This window comes from Pristiophorus japonicus, chromosome 27 (genome assembly GCF_044704955.1).
Source record: "Pristiophorus japonicus isolate sPriJap1 chromosome 27, sPriJap1.hap1, whole genome shotgun sequence".
In the NCBI taxonomy this organism is placed as follows: Eukaryota; Metazoa; Chordata; class Chondrichthyes; family Pristiophoridae; genus Pristiophorus; species Pristiophorus japonicus.
Genome location: NC_092003.1, coordinates 16,482,370 through 16,504,495, shown reverse-complemented (window position 1 = coordinate 16,504,495; position 22,126 = coordinate 16,482,370). Strand labels below are relative to the sequence as shown.

General features: G+C 51.2%; 1 protein-coding gene across 1 annotated transcript in view; it reads left to right on the top strand.

The window, feature by feature from the left end:
* Positions 1 to 11,544, top strand: part of LOC139239372 (inositol-trisphosphate 3-kinase B-like) — a 74,681-nt gene extending 63,137 nt beyond the window's left edge. The window contains exons 6-7 of the mRNA XM_070868048.1: positions 8,597 to 8,664; positions 11,297 to 11,544. Coding sequence (XP_070724149.1) covers positions 8,597 to 8,664; positions 11,297 to 11,533 — 305 coding nt within the window. The 3' untranslated portion in view covers positions 11,534 to 11,544. The remainder of the gene's footprint in view (positions 1 to 8,596; positions 8,665 to 11,296) is intronic.
* Positions 11,545 to 22,126: the final 10,582 nt, after the last annotated feature.

The following is a 22,126-nucleotide window of genomic DNA, read 5'->3' as shown; positions in this document are numbered from 1 at the left end:
ACCAGCTGCCTATCGTGTCTCAGCAATGCTGGGCTCCGTAGTGAAGCCAAGATCACACAAAATCTCAATACACTTACAAGTGGTCATAACACATAATTACCCCAAATCTGGCTCAACTGGTACCTGCCCTGGGAGTGTTTGATGGGACAGTGTAGAGGGAGCTTTCCTCTGTATCTAACCCCCTGTACCTGCCCTGGGAGTGTGTGATGGGACAGTGTAGAGGGAGCTTTACTCTGTATCTAACCCATGCTGTACCTGCCCTGGGAGTGTTTGATGGGACAGTGTAGAGGGAGCTTTACTCTGTATCTAACCCCCTGTACCTGCCCTGGGAGTGTTTGATGGGACAGTGTAGAGGGAGCTTTACTCTGTATCTAACCCCCTGTACCTGCCCTGGAAATGTTTGATGGGACAGTGGAGAGGGAGTTTTACTCTGTATCTAACACATGCTGTACCTGCCCTGGGAGTGTGTGATGGGGCAGCGCAAAGGGAGCTTTACTTTGTACCTAACCCGTACTGTACCTGCCAAGAGAGTGATTGATGGGACAGTGTAGAGGGAGCTTTACGCTGTATCTAAAGGCTGATGGGAGAGTCAGTTCAACATAGAAACATAGAAAATAGGTGCAGGAGTAGGCCATTCGGCCCTTCTAGCCTGCACCGCCATTCAATTAGTTCATGGCTGAACATTCAACTTCAGAACCCCATTCCTGCTTTCTCGCCATACCCCTTGATCCCCCTAGTAGTAAGGACCTCATCTAACTCCTTTTTGAATATATTTAGTGAATTGGCCTCAACAAATTTCTGTGGTAGAGAATTCCACAGGTTCACCACTCTCTGGGTGAAGAAGTTCCTCCGCATCTCGGTCCTAAATGGCTTACCCCTTATCCTTAGACTGTGACCTCTGGTTCTGGACTTCCCCAACATTGGGAACATTCTTCCTGCATCTAACCTGTCTAACCCCGTCAGAATTTTAAATGTTTCTATGAGGTCCCCTCTCATTCTTCTGAACTCCAGTGAATACAAGCCCAGTTGATCCAGTCTTTCTTGATAGGTCAGTCCCGCCATCCCGGGAATCAGTCTGGTGAACCTTCGCTGCACTCCCTCAATAGCAAGAATGTCCTTCCTCAGGTTAGGAGACCAAAACTGTACACAATACTCCAGGTGTGGCCTCACCAATGCCCTGTACAACTGTAGCAACACCTCCCTGCCCCTGTACTCAAATCCCCTTGCTATGAAGGCCAACATGCCATTTGCTTTCTTAACCGCCTGCTGCACCTGCATGCCAACCTTCAATGACTGATGTACCATGACACCCAGGTCTCTTTGCACCTCCCCTTTTCCTAATCTGTCACCATTCAGATAATAGTCTGTCTCTCTGTTTTTACCACCAAAATGCTTAACCTCACATTTATCCACATTATACTTCATCTGCCATGCATTTGCCCACTCACCTAACCTATCCAAGTCGCTCTGCAGCCTCACAGCATCCTCCTCGCAGCTCACACTGCCACCCAACTTAGTGTCATCCGCAAATTTGGAGATACTACATTTAATCCCCTCATCTAAATCATTAATGTACAGTGTAAACAGCTGGGGCCCCAGCACAGAACCTTGCCTGCCATTCTGAAAAGTACCCATTTACTCCTACTCTTTGCTTCCTGTCTGACAACCAGTTCTCAATCCATGTCAGTACACTACCCCCAATCCCATGTGCTCTAACTTTGCACATCAATCTCTTGTGTGGGACCTTGTCGAACGCCTTCTGAAAGTCCAAATATACCACATCAACTGGTTCTCCCTTATCCACTCTACTGGAAACATCCTCAAAAAATTCCAGAAGATTTGTCAAGCATGATTTCCCTTTCACAAATCCATGCTGACTTGGACCTATCATGTCACCTCTTTCCAAATGCGCTGCTATGACATCCTTAATAATTGATTCCATCATTTTACCCACTACCGATGTCAGGCTGACCGGTCTATAATTCCCTGTTTTCTCTCTCCCTCCTTTTTTAAAAAGTGGGGTTACATTGGCTACCCTCCACTCCATAGGAACTGATCCAGAGTCAATGGAATGTTGGAAAATGACTGTCAACGCATCCACTATTTCCAAGGCCACCTCCTTAAGTACTCTGGGATGCAGTCCATCAGGCCCTGGGGATTTATCGGCCTTCAATCCCATCAATTTCCCCAACACAATTTCCCGGCTAATAAGGATTTCCCTCAGTTCTTCCTCCTTACTAGACCCCCCGACCCCTTTTATAACCGGAAGGTTGTTCGTGTCCTCCTTCGTGAATACCGAACCAAAGTACTTGTTCAATTGGTCCGCCATTTCTTTGTTCCCCGTTATGACTTCCCCTGATTCTGACTGCAGAGGACCTACGTTTGTCTTTACTAACCTTTTTCTCTTTACATATCTATAGAAACTTTTGCAATCCGTCTTAATGTTCCCTGCAAGCTTCTTCTCATACTCCATTTTCCCTGCCCTAATCAAACCCTTTGTCCTCCTCTGCTGAGTTCTAAATTTCTCCCAGTCCCCAGGTTCGCTGCTATTTCTGGCCAATTTGTATGCCACTTCCTTGGCTTTAATACTATCCCTGATTTCCCTTGATAGCCACGGTTGAGCCACCTTCCCTTTTTTATTTTTATGCCAGACAGGAATGTACAATTGTTGTAGTTCATCCATGCGGTCTCTAAATGTCTGCCATTGCCCATCCACAGTCAACCCCTTAAGTATCATTTGCCAATCCATCCCAGCCAATTCATGCCTCATACCTTCAAAGTTAGCCTTCTTTAAGTTCTGGACCATGGTCTCTGAATTAACTGTTTCATTCTCCATCCTAATGCAGAATTCCACCATATTATGGTCACTCTTCCCCAAGGGGCCTCGCACAATGAGATTGCTAATTAATCCTCTCTCATTACACAACACCCAGTCTAAGATGGCCTCCCCCCTAGTTGGTTCCTCGACATATTGGTCTAAAAAACCATCCCTTATGCACTCCAGAAAATCCTCCTCCACCGTATTGCTTCCAGTTTGGTTAGCCCAATCTATGTGCATATTAAAGTCACCCATTATAACTGCTGCACCTTTATTGCACGCACCCCTAATTTCATGTTTGATGCCCTCCCCAACATCACTACTACTGTTTGGAGGTCTGTACACAACTCCCACTAACGTTTTTTGCCCTTTGGTGTTCTGCAGCTCTACCCATATAGATTCCACATCATCCAAGCTAATGTCCTTCCTAACTATTGCCTTAATCTCCTCCTTAACCAGCAATGCTACCCCACCTCCTTTTCCTTTTATTCTATCCTTCCTGAATGTTAAATACCCCTGGATGTTGAGTTCCCAGCCCTGATCATCCTGGAGCCACGTCTCTGTAATCCCAATCACATCATATTTGTTAACATCTATTTACACAGTTAATTCATCCACCTTATTGCGGATATTCCTTGCATTAAGACACAAAGCCTTTAGGCTTGTTTTTTTAACACCCTCTGTCCTTTTAGAATTTTGCTGTACAATGGCCCTTTTTGTTCTTTGCCTTGGGTTTCTCTGCCCTCCACTTTTCCTCATCTCCTTTCTGTCTTTTGTTTTTGCCTCCTTTTTGTTTCCCTCTATCTCCCTGCATTGGTTCCCATCCCCCTGCCATATTAGTTTAACTCCTCCCCAACAGCACTAGCAAACACTCCCCCGAGGACATTGGTTCCGATTCTGCCCAGGTGCAGACCGTCCGGATTGTACTGGTCCCACCTCCCCCAGAACCGGTTCCAATGCCCCAGGAATTTGAATCCCTCCCTGCTGCACCACTGCTCAAGCCACGTATTCATCTGCGCTATCCTGCGATTCCTACTCTGACTATCACGTGGCACTGGTAGCAATCCCGAGATTACTACTTTTGAGGTCCTACTTTTTAATTTAGCTCCTAGCTCCTTAAATTCATTTCGTAGGTAGTATCCTGCTCCCTCACACACTTTCTCTTCACACTGCATAACTGAAGGTCACACCCACATTGTAACATGCTGAGAAATATCTGAAATGTTCAAATGGATTGCAGGAACTTGTCTTGTGGTCGGGCAATCCTCGTCTTACACAATGCAAGAAGTGATCATAACAGGTCCCAGCTAGCTTTCTCTGTGTTGTGTTTGGCAGCTAGCCTGAACTCTGATGGATTCTGTCACAGTAGCCCTTTTTACGTGGTAGCTAGGGTTGGGCCAATTCCCTGCGGCAATTTTCCATCCACCGCTTTCTGATCCAACCACACAGCTTGACTAATTCCAAAGCTTCAATTAACCACCCCAAGAGATTAATTAAAGGGAGGGTAAATTCTGCTATAATTCCTACAATAATTAGGAGATACATCTCCTCACTGCGGACCCAGGCTCACCTTATCTCTGCGAACTCAATAAACCCTGAAACTAGGCAAGGCCATTCAGCCCATCAATCCCATCCCTCCCAAAGCATAACTACACCCTCTACCCACCCATTGAATCTCCCACAGCTCATGTACACACTGCCCTATCACAGACTCTACCCACCCATTGAATCTCCCACAGCTCATGTACACACTGCCCTATCACAGACTCTACCCACCCATTGAATCTCCCACAGCTCATGTACACACTGCCCTATCACAGACTCTACCCACCCATTGAATCTCCCACAGCTCATGTACACACTGCCCTATCACAGACTCTACCCACCCATTGAATCTCCCACAGCTCATGTACACACTGCCCTATCACAGACTCTACCCACCCATTGAATCTCCCACAGCCCATGTACACTCTAGCCTATCACAGGCCCTACCCACCCATTAAACCACCTCCACGTTCCCCTCCCAGTCACACACCATCCTGACTTGGAAATATATCGGCCGTTCCTCCATCGTCGCTGGGTCAAAATCCCTCCCGAACAGCACTGTGGGAGCACCTTCACCACACGGACTGCAGCGGTTCAAGAAGGCGGCTCACCACCACCTTCTCAAGGGACGGGCAATAAATGCTGGGACAACATCGCAGGAACGAATACATTAAAAAATCGACCAACACCCAACACAATACTCTCCGGCCCTAAACCAGCATCCAACCCAGATGTCGTTGGACATCAGAATGCTCAGGAATAAGCACAGAAAGTTCCAGAAACCCACCACAGGTCCGTCAGCATCCGGAAAGAGAGAGGGGATGGGGTAATTGCGGGTACAGAGTCTCCGTAGAACGACGCATGCGGAATGCTAACCTCTTTCTCCCTTCCAGTCTCCGAGGGTCCTGCAGTGGGCTCCTGAACCTTTCTGCTTCGAGTTGCTATTTCTCATCCATGCAGCCTTTCTCCTTATCATGTGGATGCTCGTGATGGGCGATTGGAATGTGAGACAAGGGAGACCAGAGAGTCAAAGACAAGCTTAGCTCTCTTTGTAACAGTGGCAATGATGTGGCAATTCTGTACTGTACCCATCCTGGAGCAGGGCAGTAAAGCTCCCTCTACACTGTCCCATCAAACACTCCCAGGGCAGGTACAGGGGGTTAGATACAGAGTAAAGCTCCCTCTACACTGTCCCCATCAAACACTCCCAGGGCAGGTACAGGGGGTTAGATAGAGTAAAGCTCCCTCTACACTGTCCCCATCAAACACTCCCAGGGCAGGTACAGGGGGTTAGATACAGAGTAAAGCTCTCCCTGCACTGTCCCATCAAACACTCCCAGGGCAGGTACAGGGGGTTAGATACAGAGTAAAGCTCCCTCTACACTGTCCCATCAAACACTCCCAGGGCAGGTACAGGGGGTTAGATACAGAGTAAAGCTCCCTCTACACTGTCCCATCACACACTCCCAGGGCAGGTACAGCACGGGTTAGATACAGAGTAAAGCTCCCTCTACACTGTCCCATCAAACACTCCCAGGGCAGGTACAGGGGGTTAGATACAGAGTAAAGCTCCCTCTACACTGTCCCATCAAACACTCCCAGGGCAGGTACAGGGGGTTAGATACAGAGTAAAGCTCCCTCTACACTGTCCCATCAAACACTCCCAGGGCAGGTACACGGGGTTAGATACAGAGTAAAGCTCCCTCTACACTGTCCCATCAAACACTCCCAGGGCAGGTACACGGGGTTAGATACAGAGTAAAGCTCCCTCTACACTGTCCCATCACACACTCCCAGGGCAGGTACAGGGGGTTAGATACAGAGTAAAGCTCCCTCTACACTGTCCCATCAAACACTCCCAGTGCAGGTACAGGGGGTTAGATACAGAGTAAAGCTCCCTCTACACTGTCCCATCAAACACTCCCAGTGCAGGTACAGGACGTTAGATACAGAGTAAAGCTCCCTCTACATTGTCCCATCAAACACTCCCAGTGCAGGTACAGCACGGGGTTAGATAGAGTAAAGCTCCCTCTACACTGTCCCATCACACATTCCCAGGGCAGGTACAGCACGGGGTTAGATACAGAGTAAAGCTCCCTCTACACTGTCCCCATCAAACACTCCCAGGGCAGGTACAGGGGGTTAGATACAGAGTAAAGTTCCCTCTACACTGCCTCATCAAACACTCCCAGGGCAGGTACAGCACGGGGTTAGATACAGAGTAAAGCTCCCTCTACACTGTCCCATCAAACACTCCTAGGGCAGGTACAGCATGGGGTTAGATACAGAGTAAAGCTCCCTCTACACTGTCCCATCAAACACTCCCGGGGCAGGTACAGGGGGTTAGATACAGAGTAAAGCTCCCTCTACACTGTCCCCATCAAACACTCCCAGGGCAGGTACAGCACGGGGTTAGATACAAAGTAAAGCTCCCTCTACACTGTCCCATCACACACTCCCAGGGCAGGTACAGCACGGGGTTAGATACAAAGTAAAGCTCCCTCTACACTGTCCCCATCACACACTCCCAGGGCAGGTACAGGGGGTTAGATACAGAGTAAAGCTCACTCTACACTGTCCCATCAAACACTCCCGGGGCAGGTACAGCACGGGGTTAGATACAAAGTAAAGCTCCCTCTACACTGTCCCATCAAACACTCCCAGGGCAGGTACAGCACGGGGTTAGATACAAAGTAAAGCTCCCTCTACACTGTCCCCATCACACACTCCCAGGGCAGGTACAGGGGGTTAGATACAGAGTAAAGCTCACTCTACACTGTCCCATCAAACACTCCCGGGGCAGGTACAGGGGGTTAGATACAGAGTAAAGCTCCCTCTACACTGTCCCATCAAACACTCCCAGGGCAGGTACAGCACGGGGTTAGATACAGAGTAAAGCTCCCTCTACACTGTCCCCATGAAACACTCCCAGGGCAGGTACAGCACGGGGTTAGATACAGAGTAAAGCTCCCTCTACACTGTCCCCATCAAACACCCCCAGGGCAGGTACAGGGGGTTAGATACAGAGTAAAGCTCCCTCTACACTGTCCCATCAAACACTCCCGGGGCAGGTACAGCACGGGGTTAGATACAGAGTAAAGCTCCCTCTACACTGTCCCCATGAAACACTCCCAGGGCAGGTACAGCACGGGGTTAGATACAGAGTAAAGCTCCCTCTACACTGTCCCCATCAAACACTCCCAGGGCAGGTACAGCACGGGGTTAGATACAAAGTAAAGCTCCCTCTACACTGTCCCATCACACACTCCCAGGGCAGGTACAGCACGGGGTTAGATACAAAGTAAAGCTCCCTCTACACTGTCCCCATCACACACTCCCAGGGCAGGTACAGGGGGTTAGATACAGAGTAAAGCTCACTCTACACTGTCCCATCAAACACTCCCGGGGCAGGTACAGGGGGTTAGATACAGAGTAAAGCTCCCTCTACACTGTCCCATCAAACACTCCCAGGGCAGGTACAGCACGGGGTTAGATACAGAGTAAAGCTCCCTCTACACTGTCCCCATGAAACACTCCCAGGGCAGGTACAGCACGGGGTTAGATACAGAGTAAAGCTCCCTCTACACTGTCCCCATCAAACACCCCCAGGGCAGGTACAGGGGGTTAGATACAGAGTAAAGCTCCCTCTACACTGTCCCATCAAACACTCCCGGGGCAGGTATGGGGGGTTAGATACAGAGTAAAGCTCCCTCTACACTGTCCCATCAAACACTCCCGGGGCAGGTACAGGGGGTTAGATACAGAGTAAAGCTCCCTCTACACTGTCCCATCACACACTCCCGGGGCAGGTACAGGGGGTTAGATACAGAGTAAAGCTCCCTCTACACTGTCCCCATCAAACACTCCCAGGGCAGGTATGGGGGGTTAGATACAGAGTAAAGCTCCCTCTGCACTGTCCCATCAAACACTCCCAGGGCAGGTACAGCACAGGTTAGATACAGAGTAAAGCTCCCCCTCCCCTGCTTTAGTTTGACCTGTTCCCACACCAGCCCTGTTTCTACTCTGAGTCTCGTTGGTTCCCAGTGAGTGCGTGGCCCACCAGGAATTAGAGTGTGTCCCCTCACCCTCCTCCTGGTTTAGTTCTCGTGGGAACCATGAGGTTAAGGGAGACGGTTGGAGAATACTTTTACATGTTTACATTTTGCGAAGGGACTCATATCTGGCACGGACAGTGTCACATTTTAAACCGCCCCTCTTCTGTTTTACAGAAAGCCTATTGCAATCGGTTGCAAACTATCAAGGACGCATTACTGCAGTCTCAGTTTTTCAGATCTCATGAGGTATGTTAGCAGTTTGATGTTCTTGGTTGCAAGGTCGTATTCCCTCAGGATGGAGGTTGGGCGGGATTGTCTGATTGCTCTGTTGGTTTTCAGCTTCAGAAAGAAGCAGGTCATCCTCTGGGTGTCTCCCAGACGGTTGGGTTGTCCCGGTTACAAGAGTTTTTTATGGGAAGGAAAGGAAAGAGCATTTACGTCATTGCGAGAATGTAGGAAACGCTGAGGCCAATTTGCACACAGCAAGCTCCCACAAACAATGCAGGCAACACATTATACGTCGTTAAGGAACAATCCAATGGGTCTGAATAGGAAAGGATTGGGTCCATTGGGATTGTGTACAATAGGAGTGAATGGGAAGGGGTTTGGGTCCATTGGGATTGTGTACAATGGGAGTGAATGGGAAGGGGTTTGGGTCCATTGGGATTCTGTACAATAGGAGTGAATGGGAAGGGGTTTGGGTCCATTGGGATTGTGTACAATGGGAGTGAATGGGAAGGGGTTTGGGTCCATTGGGATTGTGTACAGAGGGAGTGAATGGGAAGGGGTTTGGGTCCATTGGGATTGTGTGCAATGGGAGTGAATGGGAAGGGGTTTGGGTCCATTGGGATTGTGTACAATGGGAGTGAATGGGAAGGGGTTTGGGTCCATTGGGATTGTGTACAATGGGAGTGAATGGGAAGGGGTTTGGGTCCATTGGGATTGTGTACAATAGGAGTGAATGGGAAGGGGTTTGGGTCCATTGGGATTGTGTACAATGGGAGTGAATGGGAAGGGGTTTTGGTCCATTGGGATTGTGTACAGAGGGAGTGAATGGGAAGGGGTTTGGGTCCATTGGGATTGTGTGCAATGGGAGTGAATGGGAAGGGGTTTGGGTCCATTGGGATTGTGTACAATGGGAGTGAATGGGAAGGGGTTTGGGTCCATTGGGATTGTGTACAATGGGAGTGAATGGGAAGGGGTTTGGGTTCATTGGGATTGTGTACAGTGGAAGTGAATGGGAAGGGGTTTGGTCCATTGGGATTCTGTACAATGGGAGTGAATGGGAAGGGGTTTGGGTCCATTGGGATTGTGTACAATGGGAGTGAATGGGAAGGGGTTTGGGTCCATTGGGATTGTGTACAATGGGAGTGAATGGGAAGGGGTTTGGGTCCATTGGGATTGTGTACAATGGGAGTGAATGGGAAGGGGTTTTGGTCCATTGGGATTGTGTACAATGGGAGTGAATGGGAAGGGGTTGGGTCCATTTGGTTTCTATCTTTGGAATATTCTATAACTGAGACAGCATGGAGTAGAAATGCCTTTTTATTCACAATTACCTACTTGAACTCGTTACTTGTATCAAACATTACAATGCACAAATACCTTCAGCAGGCCACCTCTGACCAGACTCTGCTGCCTCATTGGACCCATTAATTGGACATAGCCAAATTCCATGCAGGAATTGCAACTTTAGCCAGCCCTACTGAGGGAGCGCCGCACTGTTGGAGGGGTAGTACTTAGGGAGCGCCGCACTGTCGGAGGTACAGTACTGAGGGAGCGCCGCACTGTCGGAGGGGCAGTGCTGAGGGAGCACCACACTCTCGGAGGGGCAGTGCTGAGGAAGCGCCGCACTCTCGGAGGGGCAGTGCTGAGGGAGCGCCGTACTGTCGGAGGGCCAGTACTGAGGGAGCACCGCACTCTCGGAGGGACAGTACTGAGGGAGCGGCGCACTGTTGGAGGGGCACTACTGAGGGAGCGCCGCACTGTTGGAGGGGCAGTACTGAGGGAGCGCCGCACTGTCGGAGGGGCAGTACTGAGGGAGCGCCGCACTGTCGGAGGGGCAGTACTGAGGGAGCGCCGCACTGTCGGAGGAGCAGTACTGAGGGAGCACTGCACTGTCGGAGGGGCAGTGCTGAGGGAGCACCACACTCTCGGAGGGGCAGTGCTGAGGAAGCGCCGCACTCTCGGAGGGGCAGTGCTGAGGGAGCGCCGCACTGTCGGAGGGCCAGTACTGAGGGAGCGCCGCACTGTCGGAGGGGCAGTACTGAGGGAGCGCCGCACTGTTGGAGGGGCACTACTGAGGGAGCACCGCACTGTTGGAGGGGCAGTACTGAGGGAGCGCCGCACTGTTGGAGGGGCACTACTGAGGGAGCGCCGCACTGTCGGAGGGGCAGTACTGAGGGAGCGCCGCACTGTTGGAGGGGCACTACTGAGGGAGCGCCGCACTGTTGGAGGGGTAGTACTTAGGGAGCGCCGCACTGTCGGAGGTGCAGTACTGAGGGAGCGCCGCACTGTCGGAGGTGCCATCTTTCGGATGAGACGTTAAACCAAGGCCCCATCTGTGCTCTCAGGTGGACATAAAAGATCCCACAGCATTATTTCGAAGAAGAGCAGGGGAATTATCCCCGGTGTCCTGGGGCCAATATTTATCCCTCAATCAAAATTAAAAAACAGATGATCGGGGTCATTATCACAGTGCTGTTTATGGGAGCTTGCTGTGCACAGATTGTTTGCCGCGTTTCCTACATTACAACAGTGACTACACTCCAAATGTACTTCATTGGCTGTAAAGCTCTTTGAGACATCCGGTGGTCATGAAAGGCGCTATATAAATGCAAGCCTTATTTTCTCTTTGCCCCCCCTCGCCCCACCCCAGGTTATCGGGAGCTCCCTGCTGTTCATCCACGAGAAGAAAGGACGGGCCAACGTCTGGATGATCGACTTCGGGAAGACGATGGCCCTGCCTGAGGGCCAGACCTTGCAGCACGACCAGGCCTGGGAGGAGGGCAACCGAGAGGACGGTTACCTGCTGGGGCTCAACAACCTGCTGAGCCTCTTCTCCGAAACTATGGCCAGACAAGACATCCTGAGCGAGCCGACCGGCCAAGACTAGGGGAGGTGCTTGCGGGGGATCAACCTGGCAGATACCAGATGAACCGTTCCTTGGCCGCGCGTTGCATTGTGGGTGATACGGAGGGAGATGACCTGATTGACCTCTGGGAGGGGCCTACCCCATTCTCCGAAGAGTGGGGAATCCCATACCCTGGGGCCGAGATTCCCTCAGTTATATCTGAGGTCTGGGTGTTAAATCCTCCCCCCGCCCCCCCCCCCCCCGTTCTCACGGCCCCCTTATCACCCACCCACTCCACATCGCTTGTTTATCCCCACCCCTTTTCCCCATCCGGTCGCCCAGATACCCCTTCACCAAAGCATTGTCGGCCCATAATGGGGCATTGGTCACTACTGGCATGGCGCTGTTGGTTAGACACTGACCTTTCCCCTCTGGACCCGGGTTTCCCTCCAACCCAGACTGATAGGGTGCTAGGGTCATCGGTCTCCTGGCTTTTAGGGTCCAATGTGTAAGGAATGTGGGCGGTCCCGATACTGCCCCTAATCTGGTTCGAACTGGGACTCTACTGCCATCTCACTCACAGAGGCTGGTGTTGGAATCGGGGCACTATTCTAAGGCAGGAGCTCAGGAAGCTTGGTGGGTCAGTGCAGAGGGAGCTTTATTCTGTATCTAACCCCGTGCTGTACCTGCCCTGGGAGTGTTTGATGGGACAGTTTAGAGGGAGCTTTACTCTGTATCTAACCCGTGCTGTACCTGCCCTGGGAGTGTTTGATGGGACAGTGTAGAGGGAGCTTTACTCTGTATCTAACCCGTTCTGTACCTGCCCTGGGAGTGTTTGATGGGACATAGAAACATAGAAAATAGGTGCAGGAGTAGGCCATTCGGCCCTTCGAGCCTGCACCGCCATTCAATGAGTTCATGGCTGAACATGCAACTTCAGTACCCCATTCCTGCTTTCTCGCCATACCCCTTGATCCCCCTAGTAGTAAGGACTACATCTCACTCCTTTTTGAATATATTTAGTGAATTGGCCTCAACAACTTCCTGTGGTAGAGAATTCCACAGGGTCACCACTCTCTGGGTGAAGAAGTTTCTCCTCATCTCGGTCCTAAATGGTTTACCCCTTATCCTCAGACTGTGACCCCTGGTTCTGGACTTCCCCAACATTGGGAACATTCTTCCTGCATCTAACCTGTCTAAACCCGTCAGAATTTTAAACGTTTCTATGAGATCCCCTCTCATTCTTCTGAACTCCAGTGAATACAAGCCTAGTTGATCCAGTCTTTCTTGATATGTCAGTCCCGCCATCTCAGGAATTAGTCTGGTGAACCTTCGCTGCACTCCCTCAATAGCAAGAATGTCCTTCCTCAAGTTAGGAGACCAAAACTGTACACAATACTCCAGGTGTGGCCTCACCAAGGCCCTGTACAACTGTAGCAACACCTCCCTGCCCCTGTTCTCAAATCCCCTCGCTATAGAGGGAGCTTTACTCTGTATCTAACCCGTGCTGTACCTGCCCTGGGAGTGTTTGATGGGACAGTGTAGAGGGAGCTTTACTCTGTATCTAACCCGTGCTGTACCTGCCCTGGGAGTGTTTGATGGGACAGTGTAGAGGGAGCTTTACTCTGTATCTAACTCCGTGCTGTACCTGCCCTGGGAATGTTTGATGGGACAGTGTCGAGGGAGCTTTACTCTGTATCTAACCCCGTGCTGTACCTGCCCTGGGAGTGTTTGATGGGACAGTGTAGAGGGAGCTTTACTCTGTATCTAACCCCTTGTACCTGCCCTGGGAGTGTTTGATGGGACAGTGTAGAGGGAGCTTTACTCTGTATCTAACCCGTGCTGTACCTGCCCTGGGAGTGTTTGATGGGACAATGTAGAGGGAGCTTTACTCTGTATCTAACCCCTTGTACCTGCCCTGGGAGTGTTTGATGGGACAGTGTAGAGGGAGCTTTACTCTAACCCATGCTGTACCTGCCCTGGGAGTGTGTGATGGGACAGTGTAGAGGGAGCTTTACTCTGTATCTAACCCCCTGTACCTGCCCTGGGAGTGTTTGATGGGACAGTGTAGAGGGAGCTTTACTCTGTATCTAACCCCATGCTGTACCTGCCCTGGGAGTGTTTGATGGGACAGTGTAGAGGGAGCTTTACTCTGTATCTAACCCTGTGCAGTACCTGCCCTGGGAGTGTGTGATGGGACAGTGTAGAGGGAGCTTTACTTTGGGAGCTTTACTTTGGCAGGTACCCCACAGGTTAGATACAGAGTAAAGCTCACTCTATATGGATATCTAAAAGTTGGTGGAGCAGCAAATCCGAGGCCCAGAGCTGCTATGCAGAGTGCCCGATGGGAGTTTTTCTGGTTTATCTGGTATCTGGATGGTCCCCCGCCTCACAACGCACTACAGACGGGCACAATTGACACTACTGCCGCCCGCAGGGACTGGGCGTTCTTTAGCCGCAGCATGTCGTGGAGTCACCTCACGAGGTGCAATCTGTCTGGATACTCATCGAACATCTGAAAATCTCTGAGCTTTGAACTGTTGAAATCGTGAGTTCCAAAGCAGAAGGCATATTTGACGTGAAGATGATTCTTAAATTCTGTGATGGTGCCCGTGTCTGGGCGGCTGGAAAGACTGGGATAATTGGGGGAATATTTCATCATTTTCGTCAGATTTCTGTGCAGTGGCAAAAGGGGGGAGAGCTTTGGTCCGTCTAAATTCTGTGTCGCTGTTCCCCCAGCTACCCTTCCTTCCCCCCTCCCAGATCAGATCTGTGTTGATCTCCAATTCCAAGGTGGAGGTAATTCTGTATTAAACTACACGCTCCGGAGAGTTGGAACGAGAATCTCTCGTCACCCATTCGTTAAACTGAGCTCTCTGGTGGTACAAGTTGGCACCTCAAGAAACGACTTGGAATCCCCACGCTCCCTAACAGACTATTTCGATGGGGATAACTCAGAAACAGCCGCTCACTCTCTTCCTCCTCTGGACACTGGGCAAATAAATGCGTGTTACCAACATGACTGGCCCCAGTTAAACATGCAGCGTCCCAGTTGCCTGGAGCGGCATTGTACATTGTACATAGGAACAGGAGGAGGCCATTCAGCCCCTCGGGCCTGCTCTGCCATTTATGGCTGATCTGTGCCTCAACCTCATTTACCCACTTTTTCTCCCTATCCCTCGGTACCCTTCCCCAACAAAATTCTTTCTATCTCAGTCTTGAGAGCTCCAATTGACCCACCGCCATCCACAGCCTTTTTGGGGGGAGAGAGTTCCAGATTCCCAGCACCCTTTGTGTGAAGAAGACTTGCCTAACATCACTCCTGAACGTCCAGGCTCTAATTTTAAGGTTATGCCACCTTGTTCTGGACTCAACCCCCGCTACCAGAGGAAACAGGATCTATCTACCCCATCAAATCCTCTCAACACCTCAATTAACTCAGTCACAATCTCCCAAATTCAAGGGAGTATAAACCCAGTTCACGGGATGTGTGTGTCGCTGGCAAGGCCGGCATTTATTGCCCATCCCTAATCGCCCCTTGAGAAGGTGGTGGTGAGCTGCCTTCTTGAACCGCTGCAGTCCGTGTGGTGAAGGTGCTCCCACAGTGCTGTTAGGGAGGGAGTTCCAGGATTGTGACCCAGCGACGATGAAGGAACGGCCGATATATTTCCAAGTCAGGATGGTGTGTGACTGGGAGGGGAACGTGGAGGTGGTGGTGTTCCCCTGCGCCTGCTGCCCTTGTCCTTCGAGGGGGTAGAGGTCACGGGTTTGGGAGGTGCTGCCGAAGAAGCCTTGGCGAGTTGCTGCAGTGCATCTTGTAGATGGAACCTGCCCTCTTAATTTAACCCTTTATCCCCGGTATCATTCTGGTGAATCTCCGACACTCCCCCTCAGAGGCTGATAGATCCTCCCTGAGGGGCGGGGCACAGAACTGGACACAGTCACTGCAGCTGGGGGTCTGACCCGAGCTTTATATAAACTGCAGTATAACAACTCACCCCCCCCCCACTTTGTATTCCAGCCCCCTGAGATAAAGGCCGTTAGCTTTTTCATTATTTTTTGTACTTGTCAACCAGCTTTTACTTCTTTTTGTACTTGGACCCCTAAATCTCTCCGCTCCTCCACAGTCCCTCGCTTCTCACCATTGACAAAATACTCTGATCAGTCTATCTTAGCTCCAAAGTAGAAGACCTCACACTTGCCCACATCCGCCACAGTTTTGCCCATTCACCTAATCTGGCCCGGGGGACAGAAATTCAGATCCTCCCCTTTAAGGAGTGGGGGGGGGGGGGGGGGGCGGAGAAAGAGAGGGGACACATGAAGCAATGGGACACGCATCTTGTCCAGAGAGGTGAAGCAAAGCTGCAGAGGTTTACTAACCATCAGCCGATGATCAGCAGGTATGTGAATGGCCCATCAGTCAGGAGATTCACACACGATCGTCCCAGTTAAGAGGTGGTGACGGGGGAGATGCGGGAAGGGAGCAAATTTATAAATCACTGGCTCGGCCCCAGCTGGAGTATTGTGTCCAATTCTGGGCCCCGCACTTTAGGAAGGGTGTCCCGGCCTTGGAGAGGGTGCAGAGGAGATTGACCAGAATGGTTCCAGGGATGAGAAACTTCAGTTACGTGGAGAGACTGGAGAAGCTGGGGTTGTTCTCCTTGGAGCAGAGAAGGTTAAGAGGAGATTTAATGGAGGTGTTCAAATAATGAAGGGTTTTGATGGAGTAGATCGGGGAGAAACTGTTCCCAGGGGCAGGAGGGTGGGTAACCATAGGGACACAGATTGACGATAATCGGCGATGGAACCAGAGGGGGAGATGGGGAGAATGTGTTTACGCAGCGAGTTGTTGTGATCGGGAACGCGCTGCCTGAAAGGGCGGTGGGAGCAGATTCAATAGTGACTTTCAAACCGGGAATTGGATAAATACTTGAAAAGGAAACATTAGCCGGGCTGTGGGGAAAGATCAGGGGTGAGTGGGACTGATTGGATCGCTCTGTCACAGAGCCGGCACAGGCTTGATGGGCCCAATGGCCTCCTCCTGTGCTGTATCGTTCTATGATGTGGGAGGGGAATTTCCTCTCTTAAATTGAAGACTAAGACACACTGAGGCACTGTAAATGCGTCTTCCGGCAAGGGGCGAATCCTGTCATATGACCTGCATGTGGAGAGAGGGGGGTTGGAGCTCGAGGGGAAAGTCTGAAGAAGGATTCAGTCGGGGCGGGAACAATTGATACTTGGTCAATTGTTAAATTTTAATCTGAGAGTGATAAGATTTTTGTCAACCAAAGGTATTAAGGGCTATGGGGCAAAGGTGGGTAGATGGAGTTAGGTCGCAGAATGAGCCGCGATCTCATTGAATGGCGACACAGGCTCCTGGGGCTGAATGGCTTCCTCCTGTTCCTGCGTTCCTATGGTTATGTGGGGTTGAAAACTTAAGGGCAAATAGTGAATGATTGTACTCACTGCTGGGTGACTCGATAACAAGGGGACACAGATTGAGGATTATCACTAGGAGAATGAAGGTGAAATGTGTTCACACAAGGGGTCTATTTGAGCATGGAGTGCTTCACCACAGGGGAGGCTATTGAGACTAGTTCAACATTTGGAAGAGCTGTCCAATTAGTTGCACTCACCCCTTGCTCTTTTCCCATTGCCCTGCAAGTTTCTCCAATTCAATATGAGGATTTGATAAGGATTATCAGAAATGGGTACAAGGAAATGGGATTTGAGTGGAGTGCTTTACTTGAAGGGCTAGCACTGACACAGACAATGGACCAATTGGCCTCTTGTGATGTAATTTTGAGGGCCCACGTTCGAGAGAAACACAGCAACCTTGGTTCCCATGTGTCCAAGCTATTTTCAGGCTTTTTCCTATTTAAATGTTGCAATGCAATGTGTCAGCCGTGGCTCAGTAGTTAGCATCCTCGCCTCATGAGTCAGAAGGTTGAGGTTCGAGCCCCACCCCGTGACTTGAGCACGTAAATCTAGGCTGACATTCCCAGTGCAGTGCTGAGGGAGCGCCGCACTGTCAAAGGGGCAGTACTGAGGGAGCGGCACACTGTCGCAGGGCAGCGCTGAGGGAGCGCCGCACTGTCAAAGGGGCAGTACTGAGGGAGCGCCGCACTGTCGGAGGGGCAGTACTGAGGGAGCGCCGCACTGTCGGAGGGGCAGTACTGAGGGAGCGCCGCACTGTCGGAGGGGCAGTACTGAGGGAGCGCCGCACTGTCGGAGGGGCAGTACTGAGGGAGCGCCGCACTGTCGGAGGGGCAGTACTGAGGGAGCGCCGCACTGTCATAGGGGCAGTACTGAGGGAGCGCCGCACTGTCGGAGGGGCAGTACTGAGGGAGCGCCGCACTGTCGGAGGGGCAGTACTGAGGGCGCGCCGCACTGTCGGAGGGGCAGTACTGAGGGAGCGCCGCACTGTCAAAGGGGCAGTACTGAGGGAGCGCCGCACTGTCGGAGGGGCAGTACTGAGGGAGCGCCGCACTGTCGGAGGGGCAGTACTGAGGGAGCGCCGCACTGTCGGAGGGGCAGTACTGAGGGAGCGCCGCACTGTCGGAGGGGCAATACTGAGGGAGCGCCGCACTGTCGGATGGGCAGTACTGAGGGAGCGGCGCACTGTCGCAGGGCAGTACTGAGGGAGCGCCGCACTGTCGGAGGGGCAGTACTGAGGGAGCGCCGCACTGTCAGAGGGGCAGTCTTTCAGATGAGATGTTAAACCGAGGCCCCGTCTGCCCTCCGAGGTGGACGCAAATTGTTCCCATGGCCACTATTGGAAGAAGAGCAGGGGATTTCTCTCTAGTGTCCTGGGCCAATATTTATCCCTCATTAGCGTCAGTGACTACACGTCATTGGCTGTAAAACGCTTTGGGACAGAAGGTGCTGTGTGATGTCCAATGTTGCCCATCATGGGTTTCAATGAGCAGGGCATTAATAAAATGGCTGTGGGTCTTGTCTGCAAATATGATGACTCCACCTGCAGTGTACACAACTGTGTAAATATATCAATTATCGCTTCTTCACAATTAAACAGACAGCACTTGACATTGGCTGGAATATTAATCGTCTTCTTCTCAACCCAAGATGGTTCCCCTCCATATTACTGAGTGACAGCATGAGGGAGCTGGATTAACATCAGTACAGATACAGTCAGTAATACAGGGTGCTGGGGGAGAGGGGTTACTGAGTGACAGTGTGAGGGAGCTGGATTAACATCAGTAGAGATACAGTCAGTAACACAGGGTGCTGGGGGAGAGGGGTTACTGAGTGACAGTGTGAGGGAGCTGGATTAACATCAGTAGAGATACAGTCAGTAACACAGGGTGCTGGGGGAGAGGGGTTACTGAGTGACAGTGTGAGGGAGCTGGATTAACATCAGTACAGATACAGTCAGGGGCGCTGGGGGAGAGGGATTACTGAGTGACAGTGTGAGGGAGCTGGATTAACATCAGTAGAGATACAGTCAGTAACACAGGGTGCTGGGGGAGAGGGGTTACTGAGTAACAGTGTGAGGGAGCTGGATTAACATCAGTAGAGATACAGTCAGGGGCGCTGGGGGAGAGGGATTACTGAGTGACAGTGTGAGGGAGCTGGATTAACATCAGTAGAGATACAGTCAGTAACATGGTGCTGGGTGAGAGGGGTTACTGTGTGACAGTGTGAGGGAGCTGGATTAACATCAGTAGAGATACAGTCAGTAACACAGGGCGCTGGGTGAGAGGGGTTACTGAGTGACAGTGTGAGGGAGCTGGATTAACATCAGTAGAGATACAGTCAATGACACGGTGCTGGGTGAGAGGGGTTACTGAGTGACAGTGTGAGGGAGCTGGATTAACATCAGTAGAGATACAGTCAGGGGCGCTGGGGGAGAGGGATTACTGAGTGACAGTGTGAGGGAGCTGGATTAACATCAGTAGAGATACAGTCAGTAACACGGTGCTGGGTGAGAGGGGTTACTGTGTGACAGTGTGAGGGAGCTGGATTAACATCAGTAGAGATACAGTCAGTAACACAGGGCGCTGGGTGAGAGGGGTTACTGAGTGACAGTGTGAGGGAGCTGGATTAACATCAGTAGAGATACAGTCAGTAACACAGGGCGCTGGGTGAGAGGGGTTACTGTGTGACAGTGTGAGGGAGCTGGATTAACATCAGTAGAGATACAGTCAGTAACACAGGGCGCTGGGTGAGAGGGGTTACTGAGTGACAGTGTGAGGGAGCTGGATTAACATCAGTAGAGATACAGTCAATGACACGGTGCTGGGTGAGAGGGGTTACGAAGTGACAGTGTGAGGGAGCTGGATTAACATCAGTAGAGATACAGTCAATGACACGGTGCTGGGTGAGAGGGGTTACGAAGTGACAGTGTGAGGGAGCTGGATTAACATCAGTAGAGATACAGTCAGTAACACAGGGCGCTGGGGGAGAGGGGTTACTGAGTGACAGTGTGAGGGAGCTGGATTAACATCAGTAGAGATACAGTCAGTAACACGGTGCTGGGTGAGAGGGGTTACTGAGTGACAGCATGAGGGAGCTGGATTAACATCAGTAGAGATACAGTCAGTAACACGGTGCTGGGGGAGAGGGGTTACTGAGTGACAGTGTGAGGGAGCTGGATTAACATCAGTAGAGATACAGTCAGTAACACGGTGCTGGGGGAGAGGGGTTACTGAGTGACAGTGTGAGGGAGCTGGATTAACATCAGTACAGATACAGTCAGGGGCGCTGGGTGAGAGGGGTTACTGAGTGACAGTGTGAGGGAGCTGGATTAACATCAGTAGAGATACAGTCAGTAACACGGTGCTGGGTGAGAGGGGTTACTGAGTGACAGTGTGAGGGAGCTGGATTAACATCAGTACAGATACAGTCAGTAACACGGTGCTGGGTGAGAGGGGTTACTTCTCGCCAATGGTGGAGCGATGAAATTGGGAATGCACAAGAGACCACAATTGGAGAGGCGCATAGATCTCGGAGGGGTGTAGGGCCAGTGTGGGTTACAGAGATAGGGAGAAGCCATGTCACTGTGACTCCTGCAGACTCAACGAGCAGGGAGGGAGCCTGACTGACAGCAAAGCACCCCGATTTTGCCGTGTAGCTGTCTCAGTCCGCCAGCTGTCCCCTGCAATGCAGACAAGCTTCAGATTACAGAATAGGTCGGCGGGAGCCATGAAACTCTCTCCCCACGTCCCCTCCATTGAAAGTGGAGCTCAGTGCTTCGAATGGCTGACCCCCCGACTTAAAGCAGGAGATGGCACAGAGGTGGCTGGCTTGTCCCATACGGGATGCAGCGATCGACACGAAACAATCTATGTTTCTAATTGAGGGAGGAGCTTTGCTGTGTGCATCATCATGGGCAGTCCCTCGAAATCGAGGAATCAAGACTTGCTTCCACTCCAAAAATGAGTTCTCAGGTGACTGAACAGTCCAATATGGGAATTACAGTCTCTGTCACAGGTGGGACAGACAGTCATCGAGGGAAAGGGTGGGTGGGGAGTCTGGTTTGCCGCACGCCCTTTCCGCTACCTTTCTGCAGGCTCTCGGCGACGAGACTTGAGGTGCTCAGCGCCCTCTCGGATGCTCTTCCTTCACTAAGGGCGGTCTTGGTCCAGGGATTCCCAGGTGTCGGTGGGGATGTTGCACTTTATCAAGGAAGCTTTGAGGGTGTCCTTGTAGCGTTTCCTCTGCCCACCTTTGGCTCGTCTGCCGTGTAGGAGTTCCGAGTAGAGCGCTTGCTTTGGGAGTCTTGTGTCGGGCATGTGGACAATATGGCCTGCCCAGCGGGGCTGGTCGAGTGTGGTCAGGGCTTCAATGCTGGGGATGTTGGCCTGATCGAGGACACTAACGTTGGTGCGTCTGTCCTCTCAGGGGATTTGTAGGGGCTTGCGGAGACACCGTTGGTGATATTTCTCCAACGATTTGAGGTGTCTACTGTACATGGTCCATGTCTCTGAGCCATACAGGGAGGGGCGGGTATTACTACAGCCCTGCAGACCATGAGCTTGGTGCCAGATTTGAGGGCCTGGTCTTCGAACACTCTTTCTCAGGCGGATGCACATACGAGTTATGAGTGTTGGTACGTTTACATAAGAACATAAGAAATAGGAGCAGGAGTCGGCCATTTGGCCCCTCGAGCCTGCTCCACCATTCAATAAGATCACGGCTGATCTGATCTTGGCCTCAACTCCACTTCCCTGCCCGCTCCCCATAACCCTCGACTCCCTTTCATATTAACACCCAGCTACGAAACGTGGCCATCAGTCTAAATTGAAATACTCTCTCTCCCTCTGCCGACTTGTTTCGCCAGGAATGGCCAGGATACACATGGCTGCCTGGAATGTAAAATGTCACTTCAAAGGCAGCGGTGACAGAATCACTTGCCTGCATCAGTTGTTCCCATCATAAGAACATAAGAAATAGGAGCAGGAGTCGGCCATTCGGCCCCTCGAGCCTGCTCCGCCATTCAGTAAGATCACGGCTGATCTGATCTTGGCCTCAACTCCACTTCCCTGCCTGTTCCCCATAACTGTTGAGTCCCCTATAGTTCAAGAATCTGTCTTAGATATATATCTGTATATTTTCAATGACCAGCCTCCACAGCTTTCTGGGGTAGAGAATTCCACAGATTTACGACCCTCG